Genomic DNA, 22,220 nt, shown 5'->3' with positions numbered 1-22,220 from the left:
ATCTTTGGAGGTTTTGAGGTAGACTAAATTGACCACCTGAGAATGTTGTGATAGAAATATTTCAACATAACAAAAGTAGTCAGGACATATTGTACTTAAGTTTGTTTCAACCTCACATCGCAGTAAATACCAAGAGGAGGTAACAGCATTTATACTTTTCAATAATTATGAATTATTCTTTTATGGAAAATGTGTGAAGAGAATGGTATGTCAGAGCATGGGAAGGACAATGGAATAGGAAATTCAGAAATAGCTATGAAACAACAGAAATAATTACTTGATCAATTTGATGAGTCATTCATTTTTAGAGTTTTAAATTTTCAGAGAGGCAGGTGAGGCAGGGAAGAAATTCATGAAACCCATGATGACTATTTCCTTGAAAATAAGTACCTCATTAAACTATATTTCATGCAAAAAAATCTAACCTGGTCCTTCCCATCAGGTAAGTGTTCTCTGGTGATGCTAATTTTGCTATTTGGAAATATTTCAGGGCTAATAGCAGTTGTGTTCTCCACCTCTATACTTGCTTATTATGCCATCTGTACAAATTTCATACTGTATTATATGTGGATTGAATGAAGGCTTGCTCATGAATAAATGTAACTGCCAAATGTATTTTCCAGGACAATCTTTATTGATAACTAGTAAGTCTCTGAGTATTTGCTCATTTCATTCTGCCTCACCCAAAGTGGTCTACTTCTTTTATGAATCAACTTGCCTATTTTATCTCAGGAACCAAGGAAACCAGACTGCTGGAGTGACATTCATCCTCCTGGGCTTCTCAGAATACCCAGAGCTCCAGGTGCCCCTGTTCCTGGTGTTCCTGACCATCTACACAGTCACTGTGCTGGGGAACACAGGCATGATCCTGGTCATCAGGTTCAACCCCAAACTCCACACCCCCATGTACTTTTTCCTTAGTCACTTGTCCTTCATCGATTTCTGCTACTCGACTGTGGTTACTCCCAAACTACTAGAAAATTTGGTGGTGGAAGACAGAACCATCTCCTTCACAGGCTGCATCATGCAGTTCTTCTTTGTGTGCATATTTGTGGTGACAGAGACATTCATGTTGGCAGTGATGGCCTATGACAGATTTGTGGCAGTCTGTAACCCTCTTCTCTACATGGTTGCCATGTCCCAGAAACTGTGTTCTTTGTTGGTGGCTGCATCATATTTTTGGAGTATAGTCTGTTCTTTAACATTCACATACTTTTTGTTGACCTTATCGTTTTGTGGGACTAAGTTTATAAGTAATTTTGTCTGTGAACATGCTGCAATTGTTGCTGTGTCCTGCTCTGACCCCTCTATTAGCCAGAAAATCCTTTTGGCTTTTGCCACATTCAATGAAATAAGCAGCCTGGTGATTGTTCTTACCTCCTATGTTTTCATTTTTGTCACTGTCATGAAAATGCCTTCAACTGGGGGGCGCTACAAAGCCTTCTCCACATGTGCCTCCCATCTGACCGCCATTACTATATTCCATGGTACCATCCTTTTTCTCTACTGTGTTCCCAACAACAAAAGTTCGTGGCTCATGGTCAAGGTTGCTTCTGTCTTTTACACAGTGGTCATCCCTATGCTTAACCCCTTGATCTACAGCCTCAGGAACAAAGATGTGAAGGAAGCAGTTATGAAGCTAATCAACACCCAATTATTTTGTCATAAAATGTGATTTCAGAAGCTTTTTTTTTTTTTGAGTACTGGTGTTCTATTTTACTAACAAATCAAATATTAACAAATTAAGTATGTTTAAATGTATCTTTAAGCTTTCTTCACCTAACATTTCAACATCTGTTCACTCTATTAAAGTGAATTTTAAAATTTGAATATTATTAGAAATGAAATTTAGACTATTACAATATTATTATACTTAAATAAAAATATTTGTTTTAACATATTTTTCCATGAGATTGTTCAGGAAGTGTTTAAGTTCAATTTTTGTCCTATAAAGTGTGATATTTTAAGATGATTTGAAGAATCTTACTTTACAATGAGGAAGCTAATCTCATCATTCAAAATTTGTATCTAAACAACTATTCAAAATAAAATACTTAGTATAAAAAATGAGTCATTTTGGCATTGGATAATTTGTAGGCAACCAAAATAAAAACAAAATAAATTATACAAATTCTTACAAAGGCTAGAATATAGTGTATCTAAATTTTATTTGGCAATATGTATTTGTATATACAATACTTGTATTTATATAATTATGTATTTGCAAAAGGAACTAATGTAATTTGCAAATATACAGCCATCATTCTAGACTTGCACTTCATGTTCATGTGTTTTTTTCATTAATTATTTGTTGTTAAATATTTTAGAGGTAATTTTAAATTCATTTTGTTTTTCTCCAATTTCCTCCATAAAAGTACAATATACAACACTGATATTGATGTAACAAACAGATACTATTCAGGCAGCAGTTACTAGCTGATAATATAGAAATAAGCATACCCTGCAGTCATATTTACTAAGCAATTGTATCAATGATTTGACTAAAATATTTCTGCTGATATTGGTTGAATTCTTTGGGCTGTAAGAGTGAATTAACTTGACTAATTAACCTTCAGCCCTTAAGCCTACATGTCCCTCATCTTCTTGAACTTCTTGAGTCACAATTGAATTTACTATCCATAAAAGATACTTGGAGCTTGTCTGGCTATCCATGTGTTAATATCTTTTGACTCTGAGTAAATTATTTAGCTAATCCCCAAATTCAAGGGTGAAAATATTACCTGCTTTTTCCAAATCAGAGAGAGAAGGATTTCAGCTTTCCCCATTCTGAACAATGTCAGCTGTTACATGAGACTTTTATATGTAATTGTGTAATCCTTCTTCACCTAATTTGTTCAGTACTACTTACCATAAATGGTTGTTGAATCTTATAAAATGTCCTTTCTGCATTTATTGAGATGGCCATATGGTTTTCATCCTACATTCTGTTGATGTTGTATGTCACGCTAATACTCTTCTTGCTATTCTCGAATTCCTGGGTTAGATCCTACTCGAGCGTGCTAAATAGTCATTTTAATATGCTACTTTAATTCTAGTTGTTGACTAATAAAGGAGGATAAATCATTAAATGCTCCATTCCAGTTTCTCTATGTGTAGGAATGTGTGTGAGAAGCATATTTGCTGTTCAATAATGATGCTTCTTATACAAAAAGATTTAAGAAGTTTGAATATGCACCATGGAACACTTGTATATTCAATAAATTTATTAGGTTATAAGTTGGATTGTTATATTTACATTTATTTTGATGTTTTTACCTTTAAGCATGGAAATCTAATGAGTTTTTTTAATAGTGGGAAATTAAGCAAATACAAAAATAGTTGTAAATTCATTCAAATTAGTATATATTTTAATTTTTATTTGTTATTTAGTTACATATGACTGTAGAATGTATTTTGATATATTATACATATATGGAGTATAACTTCCCATTCTTTTTATTGTACATGATGTGGAGTTACACTGGTCGTGTGTATATGGACATAGGAAAGTTATGTTCAATTCATTCTACCATCTTTCCTGTTCCCATTCCTCTCCCTTCTCTCCATTCCCATTTGTGTGATCCAAAGCCCTTCTATTCTTCCTTTTCCACCCCCATATTATGTGTTAGCATCTGCATATCCAAACATTTGACTTTTGGTTTTTGGAGATTGGCTTAATTCACTTAACATGAAAGTCTTCTGTTCCATCCATTTAGAGGCAAATACTATGATTTCATCCTTCTTTATGGCTAAGGAATATTTGGCTATTTATATATAGTACATTTTTTTCTCTACCCATTTATCTGTTGAAGGGTACATAGGTTGCATTCACAGCTTACCTATTGTTGATTCAGTTGCTGTAAACATTTTTCAAATACTCCTGATGGGATATGTATTGACAGAAATGTAATGTGCCTTTAAAAAAAAATAGTAAATTGTGTTTTTAGTCTGGGAGTAGATATTTTTAATTGTGAAAATACATGTATTTTACATTCTATATGTTATTTTGCTAATTTCTGTTTTAAGTAGTGATTATAGATAGTACACACACACACACACACACACAACTTTTAAACTATGGGATCTACTAGATATGAAGATGATTTTTAATCTGAAGAGATGTGCGGAATATTTGTTGAGGATATATCCAGTGATAAATATGTTTTTTTAAATAGAGAGAGAGAGAGAGAGAGAGAGAGAGAGAGAGAGAGAGAGAGAGAGAGAGAGAATTTTTTAATATTTATTTTTTATTTTTCAGCAGACACAACATCCTTGTTTGTATGTGGTGCTGAGGATCGAACCCGGGCCGCATGCATGCCAGGCAAGCGCACTATCACTTGAGCTACATTTGCAGCCTGATAAATATGTTTAAACTGCTTAATGTTTGCTTTTTATTATGGCAGTAATTATAAATTTTTTATATGTCAATTTTGGTATTATGTTGATAAAATAAATGAGGGTTCAGTAATTGTATTTCTATTGGACAAAGATCTCATTAGGTGTCTTTTCCTTCTACCAAATATTATAGGATGAAAGTCATAAGAAAGGAAATGGAAAATGTACAGCTGGTTAGGAAATATATTGAGGAACATCTTACTCAATAGTCAGTATTTCCTGGTCTCTTCACCCCAAGTTTATAGAAAAAGTGATATTAAGTATGTCTTGCAATTTCCATGAAACTTGAACTCATGCACTCAGAACACAGAAAACTTGTGACTGTGATGAATAAAGAAGGCTTTATTTGTGGATTTGAGAGAAGCAAAATTATAGATTGATTTTGGGGTAACTGAGTTTTATAGCTCCAAACTCAAAAGTATATTACATTAATACTAATAATAAAGTTCTGAAATAAATTTTAATATATAAAATATGATATGTATTTATTTTAGAAACTAGAAATTGGCATGCCATTTAAAATTCATTAATAAATCTATTGCATTGTGAAAATAAGGAAAAATCACAGATTTATTTCAATATACATAGTAAATATATTGATCAATGAGTACATATAAATAGAACCGGTAGTGTTTACATGCATACTTATATCACTGTATCTATCAGAATCTGTCTATATGAGGAATTAAATTTAAAGAATTGGTTCATGTCATCATGAAATTTGACAAGTCCCAAGATCTGCAGGACAGTGAGCGGCAGGAAAAACCTCCTCACAGAATTCAACCGAATAATGTTTGACCAAATATGTGCACAATACATGACACAGTCAATTTATATAATTTATATGCAAAATTAAAGTTCACCTACCAATAATAAAGCAATAACAAAAACAATTTAAAAACAACAAGGAATATAAGAAAAAAATTGAACTATTATCCCACAGTTCAAAAGAAATAACAATAATAGTCATAACATTTTTTTGGAATTGGTCAAAATGACATGATTATAATATTTATTTGTTTCCAATCTGTGTATATACTACATGTTTGCATGAACTACACTAAATCTTTTTAATACATTTTTAAAAATTGTGTTTAGAGTAATTTGCCTCCTTTTAGAGATTTGGTATATTTGATACTATTATAAGTAGTATTTCCCTAAATACATAATTTAACATGCTATTACTATAAAAAAATGTAATCGATTGTTTTTTATTCATTTTGAATTTAAGAGTATGGCAAAAATTAACTATTTTGCTCCCATATATTTCATTTCAACATTATTGTGTATGTTTGTCTGTCAAATATCATATCTTGAGAAAAAATAACAGGTATCATTTTGTTTGTTGCTCTTATGTTAACATTTATACCTGTATGTATGCAAGTATTTTGAACTATATTGGTATTATTAGTTCAGTGACTTTATAATAAAATCTGAGAATACTATATTATTATAGTAAAAAAAATGTTTTTTTTTTCACATTATGTATCTTCCTTCTGTAGTTGTTATGTGAACCCCCACCAATAAAGTTAATCACGTTTGATTTTCTTGGGTAAAGAATATGTATATGCATTGATAATAAATTTTAAAATAAATAGTTCTTGAAAAAATGTTTACATTATTACATTAGATCACTCTTAAAATCCACTAGTGTTTGGAAATGTTAAAACTACCACTAGTTGATTACTAGTTATTGCTCTCATGGAACAGTTATCTAAAACTTTACATTGCTTTGACCTTTCTTAAGTCTATGCCCCTTAGCTCTTCCATTCCAGTCTGTCTTGATGATGTCTTTTTACATCCTATCAACTCCCTTCAAATACAGTCAAGTCTCATATCCCAAACAAAAATGAAACTTTCCCAATTTAGATCACAGCATATTATCTTCAAAAATATGTTCTGATACCTTCACTAGTCAACTCAGGCTTTTTTTTTTTTCTCATTGTATCTCACTATATTTTCTGTGGTAGTAAAAATGAAAAAAAATATATATATATAAAGCCATATCCATCTTTTCATTGTTTACATAACAGAATATTTTTCTTAATTTTTTTAAACTTTAATTCATTCATTTATTTTTTATGTGGTGCTGAGAATTGAACCCAGTGCCTCACATGTGCTAGCCACATGCTCTACCACTGAGCCACAACCCCAGCCGAACTGAGAGTATTTGACATCTTTCTTTTGACAAACTTTATCTTTGATTATGAAGAATCTTATTGAGATACTTCTGTATTTTAACTCAAGGATACACATTACCACAATGAAAATTTGTACTTCTTATCTGCTTATATATTCAAACATCATTTCTTTGTTTTTACAGCCATAACACGTCCAGAGTCCAGAGTTCAGGAGAATAATGCTTTAAAAGTCTAATGAGACTACATGTAAGATGATAAAAAAAAAGTATCTGATACACATATTCCTTAACCAAAACCTGCAGGCTGTTTTGGAAAGTATACATACCCCTGTCAACTTAATAATATAGAGAATTAATAGTTTTTAAAAGGTAAAACTAATTGCACAACTGCTCCCATGCATACATGGCTTCGGGTGTCTTTATTCTTTTAGTTTTGTTTATATGTCGTACTGAGATATAAGTAAAATAGAAAATAAAAACAAAAGGCTTTATGGTTCTTAGCATTGTATTTTAAAGTGATAATTTTTTGATTTAGATGTATTTTTCGTGATTTATCTCTGCTGTGATTTCAACTGATATACTAGACTAAGTGTGTTGATGTGGGTCAACCTGCTGCAGTGCTTCCAAGCAAACATATTTATTTTGCAAGCTATTCCCAATTAAAAACAGCTGACTCTTGTAAAGATGATCATAAAATGCTACCGCTTTTTTTCCTACCAAATTCTCCAACTCTTCCAATTGTAACTGTGCCAGACTTTTCACTATCTTGAAAAAATCTTGGTAGTTTTTGTTTTCAAATGTCAATACAGATGTGCATTTCTACGAATTCATAGTCAGTCATCAATGTGGGTGGTATTTTTATGGGTCTTTGATATTATTATCTTTTTTTTTTTACCCTGAAATGCACCTTATAAGGGTAAATTCAGCAGTTAAAATAGATGGATTAAAATATCCAGGGCTATGATCTATAAGGTTGTTCTGAAGAATATAGCTAGGTCTATAGTGAAAGACCTGATATTTAACACAAGGCAATTCTGTAAACCCCCTAGCTGAAGGCATATTCAGAAAACAATATTAAATCCACACTTTGGTTGCATATGAAAAGATGTGTAATGCTATGTAGAGTTGAATTCTGTCTAAATACTTGTACACACATGCAAACAAATCAAATAAGCTTAAAAGTACTTATAGCATATAATGGTATTGGGATTATTGCAATATATATGATCTTGTTTTTACATTGGTGTTTTTGTGATTTTCAGAGTTTCACCTCCATACAGCAGTCAGGTATTTTTAAGACACATCAATCAACATATTACCTATTTGGTGGAAATTGTACTCCAAGTAACAGAAGAGAGATTTTCTCTAATTATTCTGCTTTTAGTTTTAGTTCTTCACAATAGTCAGGATTCTCCAGGGTTTGTGTCCCCAGAGTTAAGCAGAGAGGCATAAACAAACAGCAGGGTCATGGATTATAAGTTAAAGATCTGTCTCTTCCTCAGGGCATCACTATGCTCTCACCAAAATATTTGTCAATTGGAAAAGTGCAATTAGTTCCATTCTTTATTGAATTATATTCTGGAAGAGTCACTACCTTTAAAGGAATGTGAAAACATATAAAACATTTTAAATGTAAGAGAGAATGTGCATATAGTGGTTGCTAATGTCAAGAAAGGCCACAATTAAAAATGTATATGAAGAAAATATGTCTTTTGGTGAGTGGCTTTAATGTTGGGCATTTTTTCATTCATATGTGAGATTGGTGTGTTGATATCCAGAAATTGTTTGGGGAGGAAAACACTCAGTGGGGTTGAAGGAGAGTAATGTTTATTCAGTTCAGCTAGTGGTACATATTCAAAGTGCTAAACTCTATTTTCATTGTTCCTGGGAACATTTTGCTGAGACTGAAAGTTTGCCCTGATTTCCTATGTCGCATGAGCTAGGGGTTAAAAGTAAGCTTTTTTTCTCACGAAATTTAATGAATTCAGGAAAATAATGTAAAGGACAGACATACATATAAAAATATGTGTATTTTTATATACACATAGTTTTTTTTAAAAAAGCTGTTTTTTTAAATAAATGTGAATTATAGGTGCAAGGAAATTATAGCATGAAAAAAATAATAATATTTGGATAACTATAAAAGTTTTCTTGGAAAATCTATATAGGGAGATTGTGATTAAATAAGATTTAGATTAAAACACAAGTGGAGGAATAGAGTCAATTCGGCAGGTTAGAAGAAATAAATATTTTCATAATAGAATTTTAAGATACCCATGTGAATTGACAGAATTGCTTGTTGGGGTTCACTTTGAAAGAGTGGAGTCTAAACTTTAATGATTGCATTCAAAGGTTAGTTGGATGATAGTTTTCTTTTTCTTTATTTTTTTTTTTAAATAGCAAAGTATATGCTGTTGAAATGCCTGGGACAACAGTAGGAGTGAAGAATGAAGGACAGCATGACATTTCCTTAGTTTTCATTAACCCTGCCTGATTTTACAACAGCCCCAACCTGAGCTTCTGAAAGAATAAGCAAAAGGTTAAAAGCACCAAGCAGGCTTGGGAAAACAATGTGAAATGAGGAAGATCTAAGCACTATGGGAGGAGTCCATGGGCACTGGAATTCAAAAGGGAATGTGAATTTTGAAAGCCAAAAGGAGTCAGAATATGAATGTTTACGGCTGACTTTTCAAGATCCTAAGGTATAAGTGTCAGGTTTGTTGTACACTAGTAACCCATGGACAAAATTTGACAAGGTAGTGAATTAACCAAGCTCATTTCAAATAGCTAACAACAAAGTGTGCCTTTTTAGAGGTATGGAAATAATAAGTTTCCTGAGTTTCTTCCTTCTTGGCCTGATAGATTTTCTTGGGATAGTGAAATTATGTTAGTACTTTAGTGTTGGATAAAGAAGGTTAATGTTATGATAAGAATATTGATCTGACACTCTTAAATATATGTATAAGAAAGTAAATAAATGTTAAATAAAGTTGTTTATACAAAGGAAGAAGACTGCATAAAGTGTCTTAAAATATTTGAAAGTCTATATTGTGAGAATCAGCCTTATTTTCCTTTATCCCCAGAATGAGAGGCTCATGTAATGGTAACCAAAAAATATATAAAAGTCAATATTAATAAAGAATATGATAATGTACATGATTAAATATAGAATTGACTATGATGATTAGTGTCTTAGTTTCTTTTCATGACAAGATTTGAAGAGAAATCTTTTAAACATGAACTTGAATTTTATTATTAAAATGATAATTAAAAATATTGTTAATGGACATTGAACAGAGCTTGTGAAAACAGAATTCACAACTTCTAAACGGTGCTTGGTCTAAACGGTCTTCAGATCTTGGTTTAGAGACTCTCAGGAAGAGCACTTAGTATGCATTAACCATTCAGCAGAATCCGCACTAACCACCTAGGAATTCATCATTTAAGCCAACTTGTGGAACCTTCACTGAGATGATGGTTTCATCAGGCTTCGAGTTTTATGAGCAGGAGATGGCCCTGCCAAAATTTTGACCAGTGCTGTTTTAGCTTAATAAAATAAGCTAAATTCCTGAATATCAAAACAACACATTTTCATCAACATGTGTGACCAGCTGAATGCTGTTTACATAGGTCCCTGGCTCTCCTGGGCAATAAAAAGTGCAATAGTACAGCTGGTACTCTGTGCTGGGACTAATAGTGGTGGCTTTCATGAAAGACTGGCACCGGAGATATATTCGCATAAAAAGTTGCACCAGTTCTTGTATGTGTTCAGATGCCACATCACAGTTGTTGGATTTCAGAGTCAATCGTTTCCTCAGGTGTAGCTGTGAGAAATTTCTAATACTTTGAATCCTTGGGGATTTCAAATTTTTTAATTATATTTTTAAATTATTCAGTCTTCCATGTTCCTTCAGTCCTCCTGAGTCAGCACTCAAAAATGACCTCAAGACTAAAGTGTTTTGGATTACTTGGAATGAAAAATTACATTTTTCTTACTCAAAACTGCTGATAATGGGTTGTTTCTTCTTGTTTAATATGTACTACAAAATGCATACATGGAAGAAAGTAATCAATGTGAAACCTTTAAGAAATTTTCAAAATACCCATACAGAAATCATTTTTATTATTCAGCATTGCAAACCTTATAAATTACCATACATTTGATATATAACAGAAAGAAAATGCTTTTCAGTAGAATTGTTCATGGGACCACTTAAAAGTCCTTTTCAGTAGGTGTTTCATGATCATTTGAAAATAGGGTTTGTTGGGCATGGGACAGTGGGGCATACCTGTAATTCCAGCTACTTGAGAGGCTGAGGATGAATAATTGTGAGTTCTAGGCTATCCTCAAGACCTTTGGCAGACCCTCAGCAACTTAGTGAGACTCTGTCCCCCAAAATCAAAACAACTGTAGATGGAGTTTAGTGGTAAAGCACACATGGATTCATTCCACAGTGAAAAAGAAAAGAAAGTAAAGGAAAATAGAATATGAATAGAATATGAAAAGATTCTTTATATTGATAAAGAAAAGTGAATGTATGACAAGATATATTCTGCCCCCCCCTCATTTTTGTTCTTCTTTATTTGCATATTGAAAGTATTTACTATTTCCAATGACTCTCATGACATTATCATATGAGTAATAAGATCATTTCAACGATGGTCTGACATTGAACAGGTCTCCTTGGTTGTCATAAAATATTTTGATGTAAAGTATTCCATGTATCTGATACATTTATAGACAATTTACATTATAAAAATAATGATGATCACTACCACTTTTCATTCCAGATAAGAAAACTACAGTCCTATGAACACAGCTAATTGCTCCAAATCAATGGGCAGCAAGTTATCTATTAAGAACCCAAGAGGAAGCAGAAGACTCACCACAGTAAACTGACTGCTTTCGTCCGCACTGGGCCACACTGAACATCACCTAAGTCTCTGCCTCTCCATCATGTCAAGTGCTGCTGCTCCATTTTCTTTTCTTCCTCATATTTTTTCTTTAAAGAAGGATCATGGATCATGAAGTCAGAAACAAGAGCACTATAGACAGATTCATTCTGGTGGGGTTCTCAGAATTCCCACAGCTCCAGGCTCCTATCTTCCTGCTGTTCCTCACCATCTACATAGTCACTCTGGTGGGGAATGTGGGCATCATTGTAGTGAGAAGGATCAATCCCAAGCTTCACACACCCATGTACTTTTTCCTCAGCCACCTCTCATTTCTGGATATTTGCTACTCCAGTGTATTCACACCCAAGCTGTTAGAGATCTTGGTTGTGGAAGATAGAACTATCTCCTTCAATAGATGCATGACACAGTTTTTCTTTGGCTGTGCATGTGTGATTACAGAAATGTTCATGATGGCAGTGATGGCCTATGACCGGTTTGTGGCTGTGTGTAAACCCCTTCTTTACACAGTTGCCATGTCTCGAAAGCTCTGTGCCCTCCTGGTAGCTGGAACTTACATGTGGGGTGTCCTGTGCTCATTGATACTCACATATTCTCTGGTAAGACTATCCTATTGTGGGTTTAACACAATAAATAATTTTGCCTGTGAGTACTCTGCCATCCTCTCTTTGTCCTGCTCTGACACTTCTTTCAGTCAGATGGCGTGTTTTGTCATTTCTACATTCAATGAAGTGTGTAGCCTCCTGATCATCCTTGCCTCCTATGTCTTCATCATTGCCACTGTCAGCAGGATGCCTTCTAAGGGTGGCCTCCGCAAAGCCTTCTCCACCTGTGCCTCTCACCTGACTGCCATCAGCATCTTCCATGGGATAATTCTTCTCCTCTACTGTGTGCCACATGCCCAAAACTCCTGGCTCCTGGTCAAAGTGGACACTGTTCTTTTCACTGTCATGATCCCCATGCTGAATCCCCTGATCTATAGTCTCAGGAACAAAGATGTGAAAGAGACAGTCAGGAGGCTAATCTACACCAAACTGCATTCTCTCTATTGAAAAATTCAGATAAATATGTTTTTGTATAACTTAAACATGCATGATTCTTAAAAAATATGAAACTTGTTTCAACTGAATGTTTTTAACATGTTTACATTCATGAAATATTGAATATGAAATTGTCATAAATGTTCAGAGTGCTTTATAATTTTCAGTTTGATTAAAAATTATGCTGTTTTTGTAAATTTCTTCTGAAGCATTTCATAAGGTATGCTTCTAAACTTCCCCAGTGAACATGGCAGAAGTCAGAATAAGGAGTTAGAAGTACATATCTAGAACTCACTCCTTGTGCTACAGCCTATCTTTTCCTTGTGCTTAATAGAGGTGCCATAAACAAAAATGAACAGTGACTGCACCAGATTCATATGCGAGTCTTTAGATCTCACTGTGTTGACCCAGCAGTTCTATAAAGCATCACTTTTTGTTTCACCTTAATAGAGTAAGTACAATGAGGACCCTTATTTATATGATGAGAACTATTGACTGACTTCAGAAAGTAGGTATTAAATATACTTTTATGCATCCCTTGTTGTCTGAGTTCCAGTGTAATATATTAGAGTTCAATGAAATGTATTAAGATAATGCTGAGTGCAATAAAAATTTATACTTGCCTCTAACAAAACTTGTACCCTGTTTTTAGGGATATGACAGGAATTGTACCTTTGATCATGCATTCTAACAATAAACTCATCTCGATTTCTGTAAGTCTTCATCAATAAATTGCCTTAGTTACCCACTCAGTTGCTTAAACAAAGGAGTCAGTGTTGTATGGTGTATCTTTCCTTTTCTTCCAAAATTTATAGAATGACAGTCACTAAGAAAGAAAAATACTAAACAGTTGGTTAGAAAATGTATTGCAGGACGTCTAGTTTGAGAGTCAGAGTTTCCTGGTCTCTGAACCCTAAATATACGGAATATGCAATCTCATGTGTATCCTATCCTTCCTCGATTCATTCCATTCCTCATTATGTAGTCTACTGCACTTCTAATTTCTCTCATTCCCTGCCCCTGCACTTTATTGTGAGTTACATTTATTGTATCTATTAGAGAAAGCATCTGACCTGTGGTTGTTTGGGACTTGCTTACTTCACTTAGCGTGACAGTTTCCAGATCTATCCATTTGTCAGCACTAATGTCGTAAGGTCATTCTTCTTTATGACTGAGTAAGCCTCCATTGTGTATCTATACCACATTTTCTTTATCTGTTCATCTCCTGAAGGACACGTAGGTTGGCTCCATACTTATCTATTATTAAATGACTGCTATAAACATTAATGGAGCTGCTTCATTGTAGTATGATGATTTTAAATCCTATGGGTACTTACCCAGGAGTGGGATATTTGGGTCAAGTAGTGGTTCCATTCCTAGTTTTTTGAAGCATCTCTATACTGCTTTCCAGAGTGAGTGGACCAATTTGCACTCATCCCATCAATGTATCGATGTAGATTTATCCCCACATTATCATCAAAAGTTTATTACTACTTGTATTCTTGATAATGCCATTCAGGCGTCAATGAGATGAAACCTCTATGTAGTTTTAATTTACATTTCTGTACTTCCTAGAGAAGAGATTTTCATATTGACCATTTGTATTTCTTCTTCTATGACTTGCCTTTTCAGTTCCTTTTCCCATTTATTGATTGGGCTATTTGGTTTTCTTTTGGTGTTAAGTTTTTTGGGTTCTTGGTATTTATCTTGGAAATTAATGCTCTATCTTAGGGGCAAGTGGCAAAGATTTTCTCACATTCAGTACACTCTCTTTACATTATCGAGTGTTTTCTTTGATGTGAAGAAGCTTTTTAGTTTGATGCCTTTACATTTATTGTTTATTGATTTTAATTTTTGATATTTGGGTCTCTTATTAAGGAGGTCAGTTCCTGTTCCAATATATTGAAGTGTTGGGCCTATGTTTTCTTCTAGTATATGCAAGAGTTTTGGTCTAATACCTAGATTCTTGATCCACTTTGAGCTGAGGTTTGTGCAGGGTGAGAAAGAGGGGTAAAATTTCATTCTACTCTGTATGCATTTTCAGTTTTCTGAGCTCAATTTGTTGAACAGGCTGTCTTTTCCCCAATGTAAGTTATTTGGTCCTTTGTCTAGGATGAGTTAGCTGTGTTTTTATGTTTTTATTTCTGTGTCTTCTATTCTATTCCATAGGTCTTCTTCCCTTTCTTGCAGCCAATACTAGTTCTATTCCTGTAGCTCTTTAGTATAATATATGTCTGATATTGTGATATCTCTTGCTTAATTTTGTTTATTTATTCATTTACTTTTGCTAATAATTGCTTTGGGTATTCTGGTGAGTGCTTTTTCCACTCCCATGTAGAGCATAATTGAAATTTTGATAGGAATTGCATTGTGTATGTAAAGTGTTTTGGGGCCTATGTTTTCTTCTAGTATATGCAAGATTCCTGGTTTAATACCTAGATTCTTGATCCACTTTGAGCTTAGTTTTGTGCAGAGAGAGAAAGAGAGGTAAAATTTCATTCTACTACAAATGCACTTACAGTTTTCTGAGCTTTTAAACAATATTAGTAGTTTCTTCTGGAACTGTTATGTGAATCCCCCTCATCAAGTAGATCTCTTTTAATTTTCTTGGGTAAACAATATGTACATTTGTTGTTATTAAAATTTAAAATAAATAGTTCTCAAACTTTACATCATTTCAGGAGTTCACCCTTCAAATCAACTGATGTTTGAATGTGTTGAAAATAACACTAGTCCATTTCAAATTAATACTATCATTGACCATTTATCTAAATATTTATGTTGCTTAGAGCTTTCCTAAGCATGAGTCCTCTTGTATCCTAAACATATAAAAAACTTTCTCACTTTGGATCACAGCATATGTTCTTTAATAATATGTTCTGATATATTAACCAGTCATTCAGGGTTGTTTTTGTTTGTTTGTATCTTTTTAAATTTTCTTCTTGCTTCTCACTATATTTGCTGTTTTAATAAAATTGAAAAAATTATAAAAACATATCCATCTTTTCATTCGTTATTTCATGAAAGAATATTTGACATCTTTTTTGAACAAACATTGTCTGTAATTTTGCAGAATGTTATTGGGATACTTCTGTATTTTAACTCAAAGTTACACATACCACAATGAAGATATACAATTCTTATCTATTTCTATTTTACAAATATCTCTTCTTGGTTGATACAGCAATAGTTTAGTTTCTGGATCAAAAAAGTATGTCGAGAGATCATGAAAATAATTCTTTAAAAATCTAATGAGACTACAAATCAGATGATAAAACAGTCAATATCATTGACACAGATTCCAAAACCAAAATCTGCATGTTGTTTTGGAACACATATGTACCTTTTGCCACTTAATGTGATAAAGAATTAATACTTTTTAAAACACAGAACTTATTGCACAATGGCTATAGTGCACACATTGCTTTGGGCGTCTTTTATTCTTTGCTTTTATTTATTTTTTTTTACATGCCATAGTGAAATGAAAGTAGAATAGAGTGGGAAAATGAAATGATTTTGGTTCTCAGTGTTCTGTTTTAAAGTGATCATTTGCTTTGATTTAAAAGTACTTTTAGTGATTAATCTCTGTTGTAACTTCAACTAATATACTAGACCAAATATACTGATGTGGGTCAGCCAGCCAAAGTTCTTCCAAGCAAAAATATTTATTCTGCAAGCTATCACCAATTTAAAACAGTTGATACTTGTAAATATGAACATAAAATTCTGCTTCATTATTCCCAACCTATTTCTCCAACTTCTCCAGTGTAACTGCATCAGAATTTTCAATCCTTTGTTAAAAAACAAACAAACAAAATCCTTAATAGTTACTATTTTTAAATGTCAGTGCCTCTGTGCATTTCTCAAGACTTCATAGTTAGTCAAGAATCTGGGTATTATTTTTATAGTGTTTGACACCACCTGCAACCCACAAGTGTAAATGTAGCAGGTATAATAGATGAATGAAAAATACCAGTGCTATAATCTATAGGATTGTTCTGAAGAATATATCTAGGTCTATAGTGAAAGCCAGATACTTAATATATGCCAGTTTTCTGACTCCCTAGCAGAAGGCATATTCAGAATATATAGTATAGTGTAGAGTTTTGTCTAAATACATGTACCTAGGTTGGTACATGAAAAAAATTATAAAACCATATCCATCTTTTCATTATTTCATGATGCAGACTATTTGACATCTTTATTTTGAACAAACTTTATGATTTTGCAGAATGTTATGCAAACAAATCAAACAAGACTAAAAATGCTTACAACATATAATTATGTTGGCGTGATTGAAATAAATACGGTCTTGTTCTGTCATTGATGTTTTTGTGATTTTCAGAGTGAACCTCCATATAGAAGTCAGGTATTTTTAAGACATGTCTATCAATAAATTGCCAATTTAGAAGAAACTCTACTCCAATTAACAGAAGAGTAGTGATTTTCTCTAATTCTGTTGTTTATACTTCTTCAAAATAATCAGGATTCTCCAGGGTCGGTGTCTCTAGTGTTAAACAGCTTGATGTAAAACAAAGAGCATTATCATGGGATATATGTTCATGAGCTATAACTTCCTCAGAGCATCATTATGTTGTTGACAGTTGGAACAAGGTTACCTCCCTCCTTTATTGAATTCTGTTTTGGAAGAGTCACTGCCTTGAAAGGGATGTGAAATGTATAAGAACACTTTAATCATGAGGGAGAATGTGCATGAAGTGTGTGCATAATGGCAAGGAAGTACACAATTAAAAATGCATATAAGGAGAATATGTCCTTTGGTGAGTTGCTTCAATGTTGGGCATCTTTTCATTCTTCCAAGAGGTATGTTGAAATCCAGAAATGGTTGGAGAAAAAAAAATCTCTGGGGTCTGAGATAGAGGAATGTCTCCTTACTTAAGTGAATGGTGCATATTCAATATACTAAATTCTGTTTTCATGACTCCTAGGATAATTTGACTGAGTTTGAAACTTTGTTCTGAATTCTATCTCACACTAGAGGATTTAAGTGAACTGTCAAAATAAGTTTTTTTTTCATTAAATTTATTGAATTTAGTAAAATAGAGAGCACACCTGAATGCAAACATAAAATAGCAAATCTCTTATGCTTTCATAAATGTTCTGGTAATTTAAGTGAAAAGAATGTAAGCATGAGAAAAACTCACATTTGGATAACCATAGACATTTTCTTGGAAGAGATATACAGGGAAATTGTGGTTAAACAAGATTAAAACACAAGTGGAGGAATGGAGTCAATGCAATGGATTAGAAGAAATAAACATTTTCAGAGAATGCAATTTTAAGATACCTGTATGGATGGACAGAATTGCTTGTTGAGGTATTAAGGAAATGTCATCAAAATTCAAAGCTTCCCTTCATGCACTTTGAAAGACAGTGGAGTCAAAAACTTCAATGATTGTATTCAAGGGTTAGTTGGACAGTAGTTTTTATTAGAGAGCGAGCAATATTCTGTTGAAATGCCTGCTGGCAAGAGAAGGAGTGAAGAATGAGAGACAGCTTGATATTTCCTCATTTTTCATTAACTGTGTATGATTTTACAATAGTCCCAACCTGAGCATCTGAAAGGATAAGCAAAGGCAAAAATCACCAGGCAGTGATTGGGGAACAATGCAAAGTGAGCATTATCTAAGCACTGGACAAGGAGTCCATGGGCACTGGAATTCAAAAAAGAATGTGAAATTGAAAACCAAAAGAAGTTAGAAAGTAAATGTCTAGGGCTAGTTTTTCAAGATCCTAAGGGTATAAATATGGGGTTTGTGGTTCACCAGTAACCCTATGTTTGACTGTTTGCAGAGGTCACAGCTCACCTAAGTCTCTGCCATTGCACCATGTCAAGTTTGCAAGGTACAGCAGTACTCTGTGCTGGGACTAATAGTGGTAGGTTTCACAGATCCTGTCACTTGAAGCACATTAGCAAAAAATTTTGTCCCGGTTCTCAGATGTGTTAACATCACAGTTTTTTTTTTTTATCTGTCTATTCACTTGGACATTGTGTGGATTAAAAAATTGGATGTTTTTATTATTCAGCTTTACATATGCTTTTAGTCCTCTTTGGTCAGCACTCCTAAAATGGCCTCATGAAGCAAGGGTTTTGGATACTTGGAATGAAAAATTACTATTTTTATTACACTATTTAACTGATGATAATGTGTTGTTTCTTTGTATTTCATATAATATGTTCTAGACAATGCACAGATGGAAGATAATTTGTATATAACTGCAAGAATCTGTTTATCAGTGGAAGGGTTGATGATATACTTAAAAGTTCTCTTCAGTAGATACTTCATGATAAATTGAAAGTAGTGTTTTCTAGGTCAAGACACACCTGCAATCCCAGATACTTGGGTAGCTGAGGAAGGATAATTGAACTACTAGGACAGCTAGAGGAGCTTGGCCAAAATCTAAGGAAATTAGTGAGACCCAGTCCCCCAAAACACCTGGAGATGCAGTTCAGTAGTATTGCATGCAAGGACTCGGTAACCAAACAATCAACCAAACAAATAAAAAAGAAACATGAAAAAAAATGGAAAAAAGGAAGTACAGAAAAAAGAAAAAGATATTAGAATGTGTTTTGATAATGGAATAATTAATTATTTTGGTAAAGACCTATAAAAGTTTGATAAGGTATAATCTGTCCCTCAAATTTTCATTCTTTTCTTTGTATTTGCATTTAGAAATATTTTCTATTCCCAAGGATTCTGTGATGTGATCATGTAAAATATATGATTAGTTCAATGATTTTCTGACATTTCTACATGTATCCGTGCTTGTCATAAAATAGTTTCACATGAAGCCTTCCATGCATCAGATACATTTATACACATTTATATACATAAAATAGTGATGATCACTACCACTTTTTTATTCCAGATTTTAAAAAGTATAGTCCTGAAGAAAACAGTAACTTCCTCTTTATCAAGGACCAGGTAATGGGTCAAGTAAGAATGCAAAGGTAAGCCGAGGACTCACCACAGAAAAACTGACAGCTCTCTCCCTCACTGGGCCACACTGAACATCACCTAAGTCTCTGCCATTACACCATGTCAAGTTCTGTTGCTCCAATTTTATTTCTTTTCTCATGTTTTTTCTTTAAAGAAGAATCATGGTACATGAAGTCAGAAACCAGAGCACTGTAATTAAATTCATCCTGGTGGGGTTCTCAGAATTCCCACAGCTCCAGGCTCCTATCTTCCTGCTGTTCCTCACCATCTACACTGTCACTGTGGTGGGGAACGTGGGCATAATCATAGTGAGAAGGATCAATCCCAAGCTTCATACACCCATGTACTTTTTCCTCAGCCACCTCTCATTTGTAGATGTTTGCTACTCCAGTATGATTACACCCAAGTTGTTAGAGGTCTTGGTTGTGGAAGATAGAAGTATCTCCTTCAGTGGGTGCATGACACAGTTTTTCTTTGGCTGTTCTTGTGTGCTTACAGAAATGTTCATGTTGGCAGTGATGGCCTACGACCGGTTTGTGGCTGTGTGTAACCCGCTTCTCTACACAGTTGCCATGTCTCGCAAGCTCTGTGCCCTCCTGGTGGGTGGATCTTACATGTGGGGTGTCCTCTGCTCATTGATACTCACATATTCTCTGGCAGTAATGTCCTACTGTGGGTCTAATGTCATGAATCATTTTGCCTGTGAGTACTCTGTCATCGTCTCTTTGTCCTGCTCTGACACTACTTTCAGTCAGATGGCCTGTTTCATCATTTCTGTATTCAGTGAAATGTGTAGCATCCTGATTACCTTTGCCTCCTATGTCTTCATCATCGCCACTGTCAGCAGGATGCCTTCTAAGGGTGGCCTCCGCAAAGCCTTCTCCACCTGTGCCTCTCACCTGATGGCCCTCATCATCTTCCATGGGGTCATCCTCCTTCTCTACTGTGTGCCCCATGACAAAAATTCCTGGCTGTTGGTCAAAGTGGAGACTGCACTTTACTCTGTCATGATCCCCATGCTGAATCCCCTGATCTACAGCCTCAGGAACAAAGATGTGAAAGAGACAGTCAGGAGGCTGATCAACTCCAAAATGCATTCTCTCCAAATAAAATTCAGATAAATATGTTTTGTAAATCTTAATCTTACTTAATTTAAAAAATATTCTTGATGGCACTTGTTTGAACCATATATTTGATTATGTGTGATTATGTAAATACTCATGTTTTTAGTGATGACCTATGACCTTCCAACCATTATTGAATATGAAATACTCTTGTGTCCATCCAATATTGAATACAATATGCTCTTAAATGTTTAGGGCACTTTATAAATTTCTGTTTCATTGCATATATGCTGCTTTTGTAGATTTCTCCTGAAGAATTTCAGAAGGTAATATGCTTCTAAACTTCCACACTGGACACCACAGAAGTCAGAATGAGGAGCTAGTAGTCCATGTTTAGAATTTATTTCTTGTGCTACAGCCTGAATTTACCTTGTGGTTAATATTTGAGTGGTTCAAATACAAATGAAAGGTGCCTTTACCAGATTCATTCTCAAATGTTTAGAACTCACTGTGTTGACCCACCAGTTTTATAAAGCATCACTTTTTGTTTCACCTTAATAGATTAAGTACAATGAGAACCCTTGGTTATGTTATGAGAACTATTGACTCACTTCTGCCAGTAGGTATTAAAAATAAGAGCTAATACTTTTATGCATCCCTTGTTGTCTGACTTCCAGTGTAATATATTAGAGCTCAATGAAATGCATTGAGATAATGCTGAGTGCAATAAAAATTTATACTTACCTCTAACAATACTTGTACTCTTTTTTGTGGGAAATGGCATGATTGTTTTGAAATTGTACCTTTGATCATGCATTCTAACAATAAACTCATCTCTTCTGTATGTTTTTTATCATTAAATTGCCTTAAGTACCCACTCAGTTGCTTAAACAAAGGAGTCAATATTACTTGGGTTCCCTCTTTTTCCAAAAATTATAGGATGAAAGTCACTAAAAATGTATATGCACAGTTCACAGTTCACTAAGAAATGTATTAAGGAACATTTGATTCAACAGTCAGGATTTCCTGGTCTTTGTACCCTTAGTGTATAGAATATTCCATCTTAAATGTATCTTGCAGTTTCCATGAAACCTGAGATCACATACCTGAAACCCAAGAAAAAAAAATTATAAGGGTAATAAATAAAGAAGCCATGACCAGTGATTTAAGCAAAGCCAAGTTGAGTATTAATTTGGAGGTAATGTTTAGTTTTATAGCCAATATCCTAAATATATTTGTGGAAACACTAATAATAGAGTACAGAAATAAATTTCAAATATATATATATATATAATCCAACATGTATTTATTCTAGGAATATTAGGTTGCCATTACATCTAAATTCATTAATGACCTATTACATTGACAAAATAAGGGGAACTGACATATTTATTTCAATCTGCATAATAAATATGTTTGATCAATTTTTACAGATAAACAGAGCCAGTAATGTTTACATGTAAACCTATATCTTTTGTACTATCAGAATCTGTATATGTGAGGAACATAAAAGATCAGTTCATGTCCTCATTAAACTTGACAGATCCCAAGATCTGCAGCCGCAGGAAGCCATGAAAGCTAATGCTCAAGCTCCAGTGGTTGTTGAAAGGCCTGGTACCAGCAGAGCCATGGGTGCAGATCCAACTCAAGGGTCAGAAGGTCTGAGACCCAGGAGAAGCCAGTGTCTAATTTTGAGTCTGTACAA

General features: G+C 33.9%; 3 protein-coding genes across 3 annotated transcripts; all 3 read left to right on the top strand.

Annotated features, from left to right (window-relative positions):
• Positions 1 to 610: 610 nt before the first annotated feature.
• Positions 611 to 1,675, top strand: LOC101965999 (olfactory receptor 5D13). Its single transcript, XM_005341552.1, has one exon. It carries the CDS (start codon positions 611 to 613, stop codon positions 1,673 to 1,675), a length of 1,065 nt encoding a protein of 354 aa, XP_005341609.1.
• A 9,878-nt stretch (positions 1,676 to 11,553) lies between these two features.
• Positions 11,554 to 12,501, top strand: LOC144376751 (olfactory receptor 1165-like). The gene has a single exon (XM_078045031.1). It carries the CDS (start codon positions 11,554 to 11,556, stop codon positions 12,499 to 12,501), a length of 948 nt encoding a protein of 315 aa, XP_077901157.1.
• Positions 12,502 to 19,612: 7,111 nt separating this feature from the next.
• On the top strand, positions 19,613 to 20,572 carry LOC101966587 (olfactory receptor 1165). Its single transcript, XM_005341554.1, has one exon. The coding sequence runs from the start codon at positions 19,613 to 19,615 to the stop codon at positions 20,570 to 20,572; it is 960 nt and encodes a 319-aa protein (XP_005341611.1).
• Positions 20,573 to 22,220: the final 1,648 nt, after the last annotated feature.

The sequence above is a fragment of the Ictidomys tridecemlineatus genome, chromosome 4, assembly GCF_052094955.1.
Source record: "Ictidomys tridecemlineatus isolate mIctTri1 chromosome 4, mIctTri1.hap1, whole genome shotgun sequence".
NCBI classification, from domain to species: Eukaryota; Metazoa; Chordata; class Mammalia; order Rodentia; family Sciuridae; genus Ictidomys; species Ictidomys tridecemlineatus.
This window is presented reverse-complemented; position numbering and strand designations above follow the sequence as displayed.